This window comes from Schistocerca nitens, chromosome 4 (genome assembly GCF_023898315.1).
Source record: "Schistocerca nitens isolate TAMUIC-IGC-003100 chromosome 4, iqSchNite1.1, whole genome shotgun sequence".
Lineage (NCBI taxonomy): Eukaryota > Metazoa > Arthropoda > Insecta > Orthoptera > Acrididae > Schistocerca > Schistocerca nitens.
The window spans coordinates 319,171,579-319,187,084 of NC_064617.1; the positions used below are offsets into that span (position 1 = coordinate 319,171,579).

Here is a 15,506-nt window from a genome sequence, read left to right on the forward strand (position 1 = left end):
GTTGGCGCAGTGTTGTAACAGAGGGTAGAAGTCATCATCAGCATCCACAAAATTATGTGGAATTGCACTATCAAAGCCTTAGCGAGTTGCTTAACCTGGATGTGACGCGCCACACAACCCTGTTGACTGATTTCCTAACCGAAACCAAGCAATTATCAAGTCCGGTGATTCTGCTTTGCCTGTTTGAACCTCCACTACAGAATAATTCATCTCCCTCTTGCATTGCATAGATACATTACGTAATAGCTTTCAGAGAGTGTATGTGAAAGGACTTGACTGTGCTGAGAAGAAAAGTATATGCATTATGAAATAAAGTTAAGCCTATTTGATGAGCCATTTTTATAACACTCACCTTTAATTTTCTCCTTAAAATTTGGGTACTCTCAATGGGAACAAGATATCAACAGTTGGTAAAAATACAGTATCAGGACGGCTGAAATAACAATACGACTGGAGACCATTGTTAGTCACTTCACCAACACATGGGACAGGCAATTAATGTGAGAAAAAACGGTATTATATGAGAAGAGAGAAATGAAATATAAGCCAATGGACAGTTGGTTCCTAGTTGTTGAAGAAGCGTTTTAATGTTTATGCTTCAGTAAGAAACTTTTTTTCACACTGAAAAATTACAATTATTTTTCATTCAAATTGTTTTGCTTGTTTTTCGATATATAACAGACTCACAGTGTGACGCAAGACTATATATTATAGAAAAAAACGGATTCAGAAACGCCTTCAATGCCCAAAAAACTGCAACGTCGAGCTGTCTCCTAACGAAATAAATCAAAAATATTTTTTCTATGACCTGTTCTGTTGTACGATTACTTTATTAGGGATAAAGCACTGGAAAAACTAAGAACCATAAAATATCAGGGAGTAGCTGACGGCAGCGATTGTAGGGAAAGCATATGCAAGTCCAGTTTATTGGAAGAATCCTTACGGAATGTAATTTTCTCAAGAAGCAGGTAGCTCATAGAACAATCGACAGTCTGAGACTCTTAATAAAGGAGACGGAGAAGATTCAAAGACGATAAGAACTGCGTTTCGTCGCGGATTCGTTTACCTAGACCAAGAGAGCAACAAAGTGTTCATCAGGCTCCAGTCACTGACACTACAAGATAGGCATTGTGCACTATGGAGAGGTTTACTGCTAAACTTTCAAGATGTGTCAGGCAACATCTTTCACATACATCCCAAGAAATGACCATGATGAGAAACTTAAGATTCCAGCTCATCGGTGGCTTCTCTATAGTCACACTTCCCGGTCACCATTCACAAATGGAACAGGAGAGAGGAGAAATGGTAGTGGTACACAAGTACAATGTAGTTTGCGAAGTATAGACGTTGATACAGAACACGGAAGTAAATGAAGGAAGCCCATACAGTGGATGTCAAGTAGTTATTGATGATGACGATTTGTGTAATAAACAACTCATATTTGTTCATCAGCCTTTTCTTGGAAATTCATTGTCCAGTGAATGGCCCCTAAGGTATTACATTTCTCCGATGACCTCTCTGCGTTATTTCTTCGGTAACCACTTGCGTTGCGCCTTCATCGAATGCTGCGTTCTCGATTCCTTCAGTGGTGTTCGCTCTGCGCTCTGTTTCTGAAACAAAGAAATGACAAAAGTAACATAACACATTTATTGCTAATCGCTCCAGTTTTTTTAATAATGACTTATAATTTAGTCGTGTGGCGGATAATATAAGAGGGCAAGCTGCAAAATAATGCCTCCGAATTTTCACCTGTATTCTCAACAACGATAAAGGTACACTACTGGCCATTAAAATTGCTACACCACGAAGATGACGTCCTACAGACGCGAAATTTAACCGACAGGAAGAAGATGCTGTGATATGCAAATGATTAGCTTTTCAGAGCATTCACAAGAGGTTGGCGCAGGTGGCGACACCTACAACGCGCTGACATGAGGAAAGTTGCCAACCGATTTCTCATACACAAAACAGCAGTTGACCGGCGTTGCCTGGTGAAACGTTGTTATGATGCCTCGTGTAAGGAGGAGAAATGCGTACCATCACGTTTCCGACTTTGATAAAGGTCGGATTGTAGCATATCGCGATTGCGGTTTATCGTATCGCGACATTTCTGCTCGCGTTGGTCGAGATCCAATGACTGTTAGCAGAATATGGAATCGGTGGGTTCAGGTGGGTAATACGGAACGCCGTGCTGGATCCCAACGGCATCGTATCACTAGCAGTCGAGATTACAGGCATCTTATCCGCATGGCTGTAACGGATCGTGCAGCCACGTCTCGATCCCTGAGTCAACAAATGGGGACGTTTGCAAGACAACAACCATCTGCACGAACAGTTCGACGACGTTTGTAGCAGCATGGACTATCAGCTCGGAGACCATGGCTGCGGTTACCCTTGATGCTGCATCACAGACAAGAGTGCCTGCGATGGTGTACTCAATGACGAACCTGGGTCCACGAATGGCAAAACGTCATTTTTTCGGAAGAATCCAGGTTCTGTTTACAGCATCATGATGGTCACATCCGTGTTTGGCGACATCGCGGAGAACGCACGTTGGAAGCGTGTATTCGTCATTGCTGTACTGGCGTATCACCCGGCGTGATGGTATGGGGTGCCATTGGTTACACGTCTCGGTCACCTCTTGTTCGCATTGACAGCACTTTGAACATTGGACGTTACATTTCAGATGTGTTACGACCCGTGCCACTACCCTGCGAAACCCTACATTTCAGCAGGGTAATGCACGACCGCATATTGCAGGTCCTGTACGGGTCTATCTGGATGCAGAAAATGTTCGACTGCTGCCCTGGCCAGCAAATTCTCCAGATCTCTCACCAATTGAAAACGTCTGACAATGGTGGCCGAGCAACTGGCTCGTCACAATACGCCAGTCACTACTCTTGATCGTCTTGAAGCTGCATGGGCAGCTGTACCTGTACACGCCATCCAGGCTCTGTTTGACTCAATGCCCAGGCGTATCAAGGTCGTTATTACGGCGAGAGGTGGTTGTTCTGGGTACTGATATCTCAGGATCTATGCACCCCAATTGCGTGAAAGTGTAATCACATGTCAGTTCTAGTAAAATCTATTTGTCCAATGAATACCCGTTTATCTGCATTTCTTCTTGGTGTAGCAATTTTAATGGCCAGTAGTGTATTATATGTCATGTGTATTACTCGGTCAACTATTCTCACTTCCCTAATGAAAGTTGCAACCCTCTGCTTGTAGCTAATAACATGGCGGTGTTTAACGTATCTATATCGTTATGTGAGAAACTGAAAATAGGAATTCGAAGACTTCGTCCACATGTGGAGCAGCCTCTCCTTCAGGACGGCAATGCCAGATCACTCACTGCAACAATCTGACACATTGGGTTCACTGTTACCGATCATCCCTCAGACGATTCCGAGTTGGCTCCATCTAATTTTCATCTGTTTCGAAAACTTAAAGAAAACCTTGGGAAGCTTCATTTTGAGAGTGATAAAGCGTTTGAAGCAGAAGTGACGTTGTGGCTCTGTGAATAAAGTCCAACATTCAACAGTGACAGTATCAACAAACTCGTCTCTCCCCGGGAGAAATGTGTTCGTACCGTGGTGACTATATTTAGAAATAAATATGAAGGCATGAAGAATAAAGATGTAGAATGTTAATAATGTTTGTTTTATTTAAGAAGCTTTAAGAGGTTTCGTGTAAAAAATCCGGAGTTATTACTTTTGATCACGCCCTCGTAGTTCTGATGCATTATCAACTTTGGCTGAGATGAAAATCAACGATAATATTAGGTACCATACCGAAAGAGACGAAAGGGGAATTAGTTAATGAAGTACGCTTTTAGTGTACATGTTTGGTGAACGTAGTAGAAACTCCAGCGTCTACAATCTGCTCATTATATTTGTGGTGTAACTCCGTAACATTTTTTGCTTCTTACCATCAAAACATTTCTTGTATATATGTATTTATGTTTTTCATTTGACATTCGACATTTGTAGTGTTATGATAGTAAAAATTATAGAGGCCCTAGTCACACGACATTTACATTTATCCGAATTTTTCAGTTTTGAACAAAGTTTATTTTACTTGTGAGTAGCACAAGAATGTGTCGAGTGGGAAATAAAATCACTTATGTATATTCTTCATTTTAGTATAGTAACAGAACAACGGCGACGGAGGATGCCTGAAGCGTTTCTGCCGTTCATTGGGAGAACGCGTTTGGTGGAAGAATGACATAAACGGTTTGTCAGACCAAAAGATAGTAAACGCTTAAAAAGTCGAGGTATGAGTCCAGCTCTTTCGGCGTGAAAACGAAAAAAGTCGTCGGTTGAGCATTTGTTCATTTGTGCTTTGTCATCATCAAAGATTCCCACATCGACTTCTTTACTGTATTATGAATATGTAAGTTATAGTCATATGACCCATCTGGATAGCCTTGCGTGTTAGCACGCCACGTCTGGGAAACGAGAATTGGTGTGGCTCGGAATTGAATCCGCCTGGCGCATTAACGACAAGGGCCCTTGTACTGGCCAATATGGATGTAGTTTCTAGACGGTTTTCCACATCCATCTAGGTGAATACCGTGCTAGTACTCACGTCTCACCTACGTTACACGATTCGCAAACATTTAGAAAATGTTCGCACACTTTTACGTGGATAACACTACATGCGAACAGTTGTGATACATAAATTCCGTCCCTGGGGGTAAAGGGATGGCGACAGGAAGGGCATCAGACTACCCTCTATCATCAACACTGCAAATTCCGATTATTAACATGCCGACCCCATGCAGATATGGTATAAAGAAAAAAAGATATGACATAATTCCTCGACCCTAAGTCTCTTGCCAGAACTACACAGCAGAAAAACGCGCCCTCATGAGAGTATAATGCTATCTGTCGCCCTCAGTCACTCAGCCAGCCTTTGTACGTAGTTTTCAGTAACAGGAACCAACATTCGGAACATTCCATCGCTTTCGGGCATGCATTCGGGATATAATTATTTCTTCTTTCATCATGCGGATAGGGAGATACGCGGACAGCCGAGTTTGCCGGTCATTTGCGGACACCACCCGATTTGGGATCGCTGGTCGTGAGAACTGCAACTGACGGCCTGGAGATCGTGTCTCCATTAATGAAAACGTGGGACCTACGAGAGTCCCAGAATCCGACGGAAATTTCCTTATTCCGTTGAGAACATCCGCTCGTTTACAGTCGAAGGAGGAGCAAAGTGCAGCGAACCAGGGCCTGGGGAGGGGACAAACTACCCATTCAGTGCATGGCAGGGCATAGGAGGGGAGGCTGTGTCCACAAATCTCCGGTGTCTGCAAATCTGAGTGTTCACTTATCTCCGAACATTTTACAGCCATATTCAAGTTGAGTCGCTTCTATTTCGAACATATACATACTTCATGTGTGTATGTGGTAGATCATTGCTGGTACATTTAACATATTTTATATACTTCGTTGCCTAATGCCATGCATTAATCTCACGCTAACAGTGTTTCGTTGTTTACAGGGTGCATGTGAATCATGTTTATTGTAGAAGAGAAGGTGGCTATTGTGGTTGAAATGGCTCTGAGCACTATGGGACTTAACTTCTGAGGTCATCAGTCCCCTAGAACTTAGAACTACTTAAACCTAACCAACTTTAGGGCATCACACACATCCATGCCCGAGGCAGGATTCGAACCTGCGACCGTAGCCATCGCGCGGTTCCAGACTGTAGCGCCTAGAACCGCTCGGACAGCCCGGTCGGCGGTGGCTATTGTGCTTTGGAGGCTACGGAGGTCGTCATACGACGACATTCGGACGAGGTTTCACCGGAAATTCCACCACGATGGTCCCACTGATAAAATAATCCGCACATTGGTAAACAAGTTTAGACGCACTGGATCGCTGACAAAAGAGCCTAGACAAGGACGTGCGTCAATCTCTAGCGAAAGGATTGAAGCCATCACGACGTCCCACGAAAGGAGTTCAAAATCTTTGCGATGCCTGTCAGTGGAATTGAACATTCCAGTTTACCCTAAAGAAGAAGCCGTATCACCTGCAGGTTCTCCATCATCTACATGAAGAAGATTTTGCAGAGCATTTAGCCATGTGCATGGACTTTCTCGTTGCACTTGAAGAGCGCAACCTCCTGAATCATATCTTATTCATCGATGAAGCGACCTCCCTCATCCGTGGAAATGTTAACAGGCATAACTGCGTTATCTGGGCTAACGTATCACCGGTAGAACATATTGAAGTCTTTGGAGACTCTCCTAAGGTTAATGTTTGGATGGGCATCACGTGTGACAAGGTTTACGGGTTGTTTTTCTTTGCTGAAAAACCTGTAAGTGGAGCACTGTATCTACACAAGCACACAAATTTTCTGTTGCAACCGCTTATCCAGGATGGGCGTCGGGATACTGTTTAGTTTCAGCAAGGTGGTACTCCATGTCATTGTGCCTTAGATGTTCGCACGTTCCTGAATTCACAGTGCCCCGGGAGATGGGTTGGACGCGCAGGCCCCTTGCCGTGGGCAGTATGTTCCCCTGACGTTACGCCGATGGAGTTTTCTGTGCGGGGATTTATCAAAGAACGTGTGTTGGCCCGACGCATTACCAGGAGCTCAGGAGCTCAGGAACTGCATTATACAAATTGCTGCTGTCATAACACAAGTAATGCTTCAGAATTTGTATTGCGCCACTGCTGAAAAATGGGAAGTGTGTCCCGATATTGATGGTGAACATGTTGAAAGTAATCACTCATAAACCGATACAACAGCAAACACTGCAAGTACCATCACTATTTCTACAAAAAAAGGTCTTTAATTTCAGGACATCCTGTATTTACTTCATTTGCAGACTAAAAATTGCCGCGCGGGATTAGCCGAGCGGTCTCGGGCGCTGCAGTCATGGACTGTGCGGCTGGTCCCGGCGGAGGTTCGAGTCCGCCCTCGGCCATGGGTGTGTGTGTGTTTGTCCTTCGGATAATTTAGGTTAAGTAATGTGTAAGCTTAGGGACTGATGACCTTAGCAGTTAAGTCCCATAAGATTTCACACACATTTTTGAACAACTAAAAATTATGGCTATTACGAGGAGTGTTTTTTTTTTTTAGGTTGGTTAGTATCTCCAAGTACAAAGGTGTAAGAAAGATTTTAATGTTTATTTTCCCCTGGGCAGCAGGCCACGTGTTGAAGTGTCTATACTGACATGCACTCAACACTTGGCAGCCGAGTTACGAGCGTACGTAAAAACCAGGTACTAAGCTACGTGATGTGTTGCGGAAAGACTCTTACACACGGAGAAAAAAACAACTGACTTGCAAGTGGATGCGTATGAAGGTACCAATGATCAAAACATCTGTACCTGTACCACTAACACCGCATATCTAATTTCATATACAGTAAAACAACAATAATGACAGCCGTTCTTCTGTACACAACTTTTATCCCATTACCGTTCTTTCTCTCCAGACCTTCTTCATTTCCAAAAGCCTCATTCTGGTGCAGCCTATCTGATTTCCTCTCTTTCAGACCTCGCTGTCAAAAAACTCTTTTGTATACCAGTAAATGCATTTTGCGTCTTCTACTGTAATTATTGTCATCATTAATATTATTGTTATCTATTTCTCAGACAATCCTATTATTACAAATGGGATTAATAAATTGAAATCGTATATCAAATTTGCTAATATGTGATCTGAAAATGATATATTCTTTAAACAACTTTCACGTAAAAATTATGGTATGTGTTAAGTCCTGGCTCAGTGTAAGAGTGGACTGGAAGACCATAATCCCACAGGTTAAATAAATTAAGTTACTTTAAATTAAAGATACTGATCTTCCTGTTTCATTACTTACCGGGTGGTGGTTCATTCCACGACTGCTCTTCGTCGGTGCTAAACACAGCGTAGATTAAGTACGATACGGTGGACACTGCAGCTGACAGGTAGAAGACGGCATTCCAACCCGCCCGCGTTTGCTGTAGATTAAAAACAAGATCACGCATGCCACACAATAAACTCAGTTTTAATGTGGGAAACAGGGTGCTAGGACCTCTGTTGTTTCGTGTCCCTCAATAATTCAAAATGTTATAAAATGCATTTATCACAATTACTGACAAGTAATACATCTGAAATCGGAACATGCAAGTAACCAAAACGGGGTCCAGTTGAAAAACTTGCACCAGGAAGTAAATCATACCTAAATTTCTGAGGCTCTCTCTGAAGGATCAGCTTTATGACTTGAGTATTCTGCGAATATCACATTTGTCACACTTCAAATATCTAGGTAGCCAAATTAGAAGCGACAACAGCCTGACAACAGAAATTGCAGCTCGTATAGCCAATGCAGCCTCAGTTTTCGGCAAAGTGAATCACCGAGTATGGAAACCACGTGATCTCAGACTACAAACTAAAATTGCGGTCTACAAAGCAATAATATTACCAACTTTACTCTACGCCTCGGAAACCTGGTGCTGTTATAAAGCTGACATTAGGAGGCTAGACACCTTTCATCTTCGCTGTCTGAGGTCAATTCTCCGCATGAAATGGGAAGACCGTGTTCCAAACACGGTGATTTTGTGTCGCATGAAACTGCCTGGCATTGAAGCTCTCTTAATGAAACACCAACTGAGATGGAGTGGCCGTATCATACGCATGGATGACAGCAAACTTCCCAAAGCGGTGTTCTACTCACAAGGGAACCTCCCCATCGCACCCCCCTCAGATTTAGTTATAAGTTGGCACAGTGGATAGGCCTTGAAAAACTGAACACACATCAATCGAGAAAACAGGAAGAAGTTGTGTGGAACCACGAAAAAACTAAGCAAAATATACAAACTGAGTATTCCATGTGCAAGATAGGCAACATCTAGGAGAGTCAGAGTTCAGGAGCGCCGTGGTCCCGTGGTTAGCGTGAGCAACTGCGTAACGAGAGGTTCTTGGTTCAAATCTTCCCTAGAGTGAAAAGTTTACTTTCTTTATTTTTGCAGAGTTATGATCTATCCGTTCGTTCATTGACGTCTCTGTTCAGTGTAATAAGTTTAGTGTCTGTGTTTTGCGACCGCACCGCAAAACCGTGCGATTAGTAGACGAAAGGAGGTGCCTGTGCAATGGAAACCGAAAACATTTGATTGCAAGGTCATAGGTCAACCGATTCCTCCACAGGAAAACACGTCTCATATATTCTATACGACACTGGTGACGGCATGTGCGTCACATGACAGGAATATGTTGTCGACCCACCTAACTTGTATGCTTGGTGAATGGGTAAAAAGATTCTTCTGCCTTGCCCAATTTAGGTTTTCTTGTGGATGTGATAATCACTCCCAAAAAAGTGTGAAACATAAGAGTTTCTCACATAAACTGCAACAAATGAATGCAACGGTTTCACAGTCGCACAGTTTTCCCTGTACTCTGTGAAAACATATGTTTTTAACGTTTTCAAAATTTTCCGTGTGTATACCGTCAAATCCTGCATATGTCCAAGCAAATCTGAACAAGTCCTGGAATTTTGGAGAGCGAAGTTGATTATATGTGAGTGCCTGAACTTTGATAATTGTCTGAAAATAAAAAATTAAAATTTTCTCACGATGGAAAGACTTGAACCAAGGACCTATCGTTCCGCAGCTGCACACGCTAACAACGGGACCACGGCGCTCATGGGTTTACACACACACCTGGATGTTGCCTATCTTACACATGGACTACTCAGTTTGTATGTTTTGCTTATATTTTCATAGTTCCACACAACTTCTTCCCGTTTTGTCGATTGATCTGTGTTCAGTTTTTCAAGGCCTATCCACTGTACCAACTTATAACTAATTCTGAGGGGGGTGGGATGGGGAGGTTCCCTTGTCAGAGCTCGTGTGTGGAAAGCGGCGGCAAGGTGGCCAACACCTGCGATATAAAGACACCATCAAACGCCACCTCACAGCCTGTGGCATTCCGAGCAAACATTGGGAGGAGCTTGCATTGCACAGATCAGAGTGGCGCTCAACTGTACACAAGAGTGAGGAACAATTCGAGCATATCCGCCTAAAGAACCTGGACGGTAAACGAAAGCTCCACAAACCTAATCCTAAGCCTAATTACATCCATACGTATAACTCTACTGGGCAACTGTAATGCTCTTCGTGCTAGCGGATCTTCAAAGCAAAGCTCGGCTTTGCGAGCCACTTCCGAGCCCGCCACAATACAGACTAAACCACTGACGGAGTCGCTGTCGCCGGACACGGCGAGGAGGACATCATCATCATCATCATCATCATCATCATCATCATCATCATTCTGCGAAGGTCTTAAGTACGCCAGCCGATGACTATGAGGGTGTTGTGGTACAGACGAAGTGAGGACGTTCTGGACGCTGTGTTCCAATTACTGTCCTAAAGGCATGCAGCCCAGGTCTGGAGTTCGAGTCGGTGTGTCAGCCTGCCTCCATGCCGCAATCTTTGCTTAAACACCGCCGACTGTGCCAAGCATAGTCGTTAAGGCCCTCAGCTAGGCCGCTCTAATCTCAGCTGGCCTCTGGTCCCACTCAGCATATAGCCAGCGCGCTGACTCCCAGCGTCACGTTTAACCTTCAGGGGCATCTGCTACGCTGATACGTAGACACGTGGGCCAAAGGCATGTTGCGCCGCTGAACAAGTCCTCACACGTGTATCAGGCACAGCTTGCTGGAATAATTAACGCCGTCTGTTTTGCTGCAGCCACCTTCACCTCCAAAAGATTCCTGTTGCTCTCGCAACCCGCCGAAACCACAATGCCCATGTGGGAGAACCGAACGCCATCCTGACAAATAGGAAGAATGACTGATCTACCACTCACTGTAAAGGTCGACGCTTCCCAGGACCCTACAAAGGAGAGAAGAGATAGGATGAAACCCGCTGCTCCTCCGATAGAACGACGTTGCCTATGAATACAAAATTTTTAACCAATGGATGACCCGCCATCACAATTCCATGAGCTACAGCAGATGAATTTATCATTTAGCTCTGGATATCTGCATACAACCTGCTGACCAGAAATGCTCCTACCTGATTCGAGTCAAACTCTAATGCAAACAATTTCATGCGCCAACAGGATTCTAAGCAGCTGAGCATCATCATTCTACAGAGTGTTAGCAACCTCAGTTACGAAGGCGAGTTTATGCCTCATTTACCACATTGAGATGAAACGTTTTTAGTGTGAGTCCCCAGCTATGTGCGATTTAACAATCGGTAGCGTAATATGAAACCAACAGAACACTAACCATATTGCGCTACGAGTATTTAGGGTGATCACTGACGGGGGTGAAAGTATGCAATGATAGAAGCAAAATCGTTCCAGTGAACATAGGTCGCTAACGAGCCGTATGCGTATGTGTAGTTACGAGCGTCCACCGACTTTACTATGAAATACTGTCGCAGTTAGTACACATGTATTTGAAATGCAAACTTTTCGGTGAATGGCATCTAAATGAACTCAAATGTGAGTCATGTCCCATGGCTGGGGAATGTGATACATGTGCAATGAACCACTGACACATTTTGCTGCTAATGTAAGACGACATGTAACGTACCAAAATGCTGCAAGATTTATAGGTCGAGCGGGACCTGTGCCTTGGCCTCCAAGATCAACTGAGCACAGTACCACAGGCTTTTGGCTGCGATCAACTACAAAAGCGAAGGGAACAGCATTCCCGTTTAAAGAACTGAAGAATTGGATCAGCGAATTTTAAGATCTTGTCAAGAATTTTGAGATGATAGTGGCAGGGGTGGGAGGCGACGCGTTGGTCTTTGAAAGAATTCGTAATTCACTGCGGAGAAAAAACAGGGTGAACATTAACAAAACAGATAAACTGCAGGGACGGATTCCTGACTCCAAATGGAGTAAAAAAGGTCCTACGAATATGTGTCGGGAAGCATTCTTGCCATGGTAGATGGCGTTGATGAATGAAAGTTCCTCTGATCAGGTGCCTTGTGTTTCTCGTGTGTTGCACGCTGTGTGATGGAAGCAACGTAGTGGAAGCAGGAGAATGATCCTGTATTCTTGCCGCAACCGTGAAAGTCAGTTACCAGCTTAACAGTCGTCGATTCACTGTGGAGAGATACTAATGGCAGCAGGATATGGACATCTGAAGAGCCTCACAGTTTCTGTGATACCCTTTCAGCCTACAGGAATTCGAAAGGTGCGTTTTGTCTGCTGGCTTAAATCAGCACTTCGTACCACTCTGCTCAGGGAGTAGAAAGAATTTTATGTATCCTTTCTGCTGCGTACAGGAAAACGTTCGTTGTAATGACCAAGGCGGACTCATTTCCATAAAATGATATTATGACTGCTCTTTGGTGTAAATGCAAATTTGAAACATCACACTGACACTGAAGGTGGATCGCTCAGCTGTCGACTTACACCATGAAAGATTTTAAGTTTTAGAAGCAATTGCTAGCAGTACTCTTGCATAACTTGCAATACACATTACATACGAAATATTTAATAGCACTTACGAAATAACAGAAGTGATTGAGCAATTCATAAATAATGAAAAAATTTCAGAGTGCTGCGCGCGGCTTAAGAGAACGAGTCGATAGCTGGTTTCATTTTCCTCCATGTGGGCTTATTGGTTATAAAATAAAGAAAAGTTATCATTTAACTGTACACTGATGAACCTTGTGAGTTAGAAACGTTATGGTCTCATATATGGTATACATATGGAACCAACATTCTGACTTGTATCTCCAGTGCTTGGCGTATATGTGCAATAACTCAACTCAGCATAGGGTTCGAGAAACTGTTCAAGAGCCGGCCGCTGTGGCCGAGTGGTTCTAGGCGCTTCAGTCCGGCACCGTGCTGCTGCTACAGTTGCAGGTTCGAATCCTGCATCGGGCATGGATGTGTGTGATGTCCTTAGGTTAGTTAGGTTTAAGTAGTTCTGAAGTCTAAGGGACTGATGACTTCAGATGTTAAGTTCAATAGTGGTTAGAGCCGTTTTAACCATTTGAAACAGTTCAAGATTTTTTGAACCACAGGTTGTTGACAGCATCATAGTGTGAAGTCTATGTCACCTGAAGTTAGAGCTTTTTATGTTATATACACTCTGAGCTCTGCCAGTCACACGAATCTCAAGAATTCATTTCTTACGCTTAAAAATTGATATCGGTTTCACAATGAGCTGACAAAAGTCACGGAACAGCGATTTGCACATATACACATAGCGGCAGTATAGCGTACACAAGGTATACAAGGCAATGCATTGGCGTAGCTGTCATTTATACTCAGGTGATTCTTGTGAAATGGTATCCGAAATGATTATCACCGCATGACGGGAATTAACAGACTTTGAACGCGGAATGATAGTTGGAGCTAGACGCACGGGACACTCCCCTTTCCGGATATCGTTGGCGAATTCAGTATTCCGAGATCCTCAGTGTCAAGAATGTGCCGAGAATACCACATTTCAGGCATAACGTTTCACCATCGACAACGCAGTGGCTAACGGTCTTCACTTAACGACCGAGAGCAGCGGCGTTTGTGTAGAGTTGTGAGTGCTAACAGACAAGCAACACTGCGCGAAATAACTGCAGAAATTAATTTGCGATGTACGACGAACCTATCCATTAGGACAGTGCGGTGAAATTTTGCGTTAATGGGCTATGTCAGCAAACGACTGCGAGTGCTTCTGCTAACAGCACGACATCCTTGTAGAGTCGTGAGTAACTAATGTATGCTGTAAAGCAGCAGTACTGTATAAACTCTTTTCCACATTATACAATGAACTACTGATTCACACTTAACATTTGCATTCCGTTTCTGCATTGGGCACGTTCCGCTTTATACAAAAACTTGGCGTATAAAATTATGTTGAATGCGTCGGGAATGAAATACGGTACTTGTACAATTTTGTGTAAATTACCGAATTAAATACGTTCCACTTTGATTAAGTAATACTGTAATGTGTGTTATATGAATCTGATATATGTAATTAGGCGTCATTTAATTAGTTTTTCTTCTATGTAAAATTTTAATGTTCTTTTGTCGCTAATTTCTTCTAGTAATTGGTCTGTGGATTTTCTTTCAGTCCTGGATGTTTTTATCGCTCTTCATCCTCTATCCACGTTTTTTTTTACTTCTGATATTTTTCCTGCTGTCCCGTATCTTTCAACTTGCCCAAATAAAGAAATCTAAGAAAGTCAAATCCGGTGAACTGGTCAGCCAACGTACAAGTCTCCCGAGTCCAATCTAACATTTTCAAAACTGCCGGTGAAGACAAGCCATAATGTGTCGTGCACTATGCGCTAGATAACCACAACTGCTGATAGCGCATGTTCCTTCTAGTCTGCAGAGTAACTTTACGTAAATATCGTTATTTCTCTGCTTGCATTTTGCTGCGTTTCCCGAGGAAATATTTTGAGTACATACTTTTATAGCGGAAAAAAAGCAGTTACAGGAATCGCGCACTTAGATATGTCCGAGATCTGACTTTCTGCGTCTGCATCTACACTCGGCAACCATCGTGATGTGCATGGCAGTTATTAGGGTTTCTTGTCGTCCCATTCACGAATGGAGCGCGAGATGAATCATTGTTTGAATGCGTCTGTGCGTGCAGTAATTACTCTAATCTTATCCTCACGATGCATACGTGAGCGATACATAAGGGTTTCAAAAAAAATGGTTCAAGTGGCTCTGAGCACTATGGGACTTAACAGCTATGGTCATCAGTCCCCTAGAACTTAGAACTACTTAAAACCCAACTAACCTAAGGACATCACACAACACCCAGCCATCACGAGGCAGAGAAAATCCCTGACCCCGCCGGGAATCGAACCCGGGGACCCGGGAGTGGGAAGCGAGAACGCTACCGCACGACCACGAGATGCGGGCGTAAGGGTTTCAGTATATTCCTCGAGCCATCATTTGAAACCTGTTCCTGAAACGTTGCAAGTAGGCTTTATCGGGAGAGTTAACGTCTATCGTCAAAAGTCTGCCAGTTCAGTTTCTTGAGCATCCCCGTGACACTCTCCAACGGATGAAACAAACCTGTGACCATTCGTACTGTCCTTCTCTGCATACGTTCAACATTTAGTTGATTATTCTCTGTTAGTGGTATTTGGTACAGGTCTCACACACTTTAGCAATATTGTGGAACGGGTCGCACGAGTGATTTGTATGCAATCTTCTTTTCAGACATAGCATTTCCCCAATATTCTACCAAGAAACCCGTCTACCACCTGCTTAACCCACGCCGCAGCCTATGTCATCATTCCATTTCATATCCCAATAAACTGTTACACTCAGGTATTTACATACATCAAAAAAAGTTTTCCACTACTCCGGTTCCCAGAGTTCCTGAAGGTAGACGTTGACTGTGGATATTGTTTCACAAACATAGTCCATTGGACTGTTCAGAGATGTCACTAAACCCATCCAAAAATGTGGAAAACCATGCATGAGCAGCGCCTATTAGACGGACGGGGTCAGACAGCCGATCAGTTCCAGTCTTTCCACCAGGAAGGAGGTACACGGCTCGTGTTGTCTGTAGTTCAACCATG

The 15,506-nt window shown here is 43.5% G+C and overlaps 1 protein-coding gene across 1 annotated transcript in view; it reads right to left on the reverse strand.

Moving 5' to 3' along the window:
- Positions 1 to 1,440: 1,440 nt before the first annotated feature.
- Positions 1,441 to 15,506, reverse strand: part of LOC126252771 (sialin-like) — a 114,587-nt gene continuing 100,521 nt past the window's right edge. Inside the window, exons 9-10 of the mRNA XM_049953698.1 lie at positions 7,841 to 7,961; positions 1,441 to 1,610 (exon numbers count right to left, since the gene is read on the reverse strand). Coding sequence (XP_049809655.1) covers positions 1,489 to 1,610; positions 7,841 to 7,961 — 243 coding nt within the window. The 3' untranslated portion in view covers positions 1,441 to 1,488. The remainder of the gene's footprint in view (positions 1,611 to 7,840; positions 7,962 to 15,506) is intronic.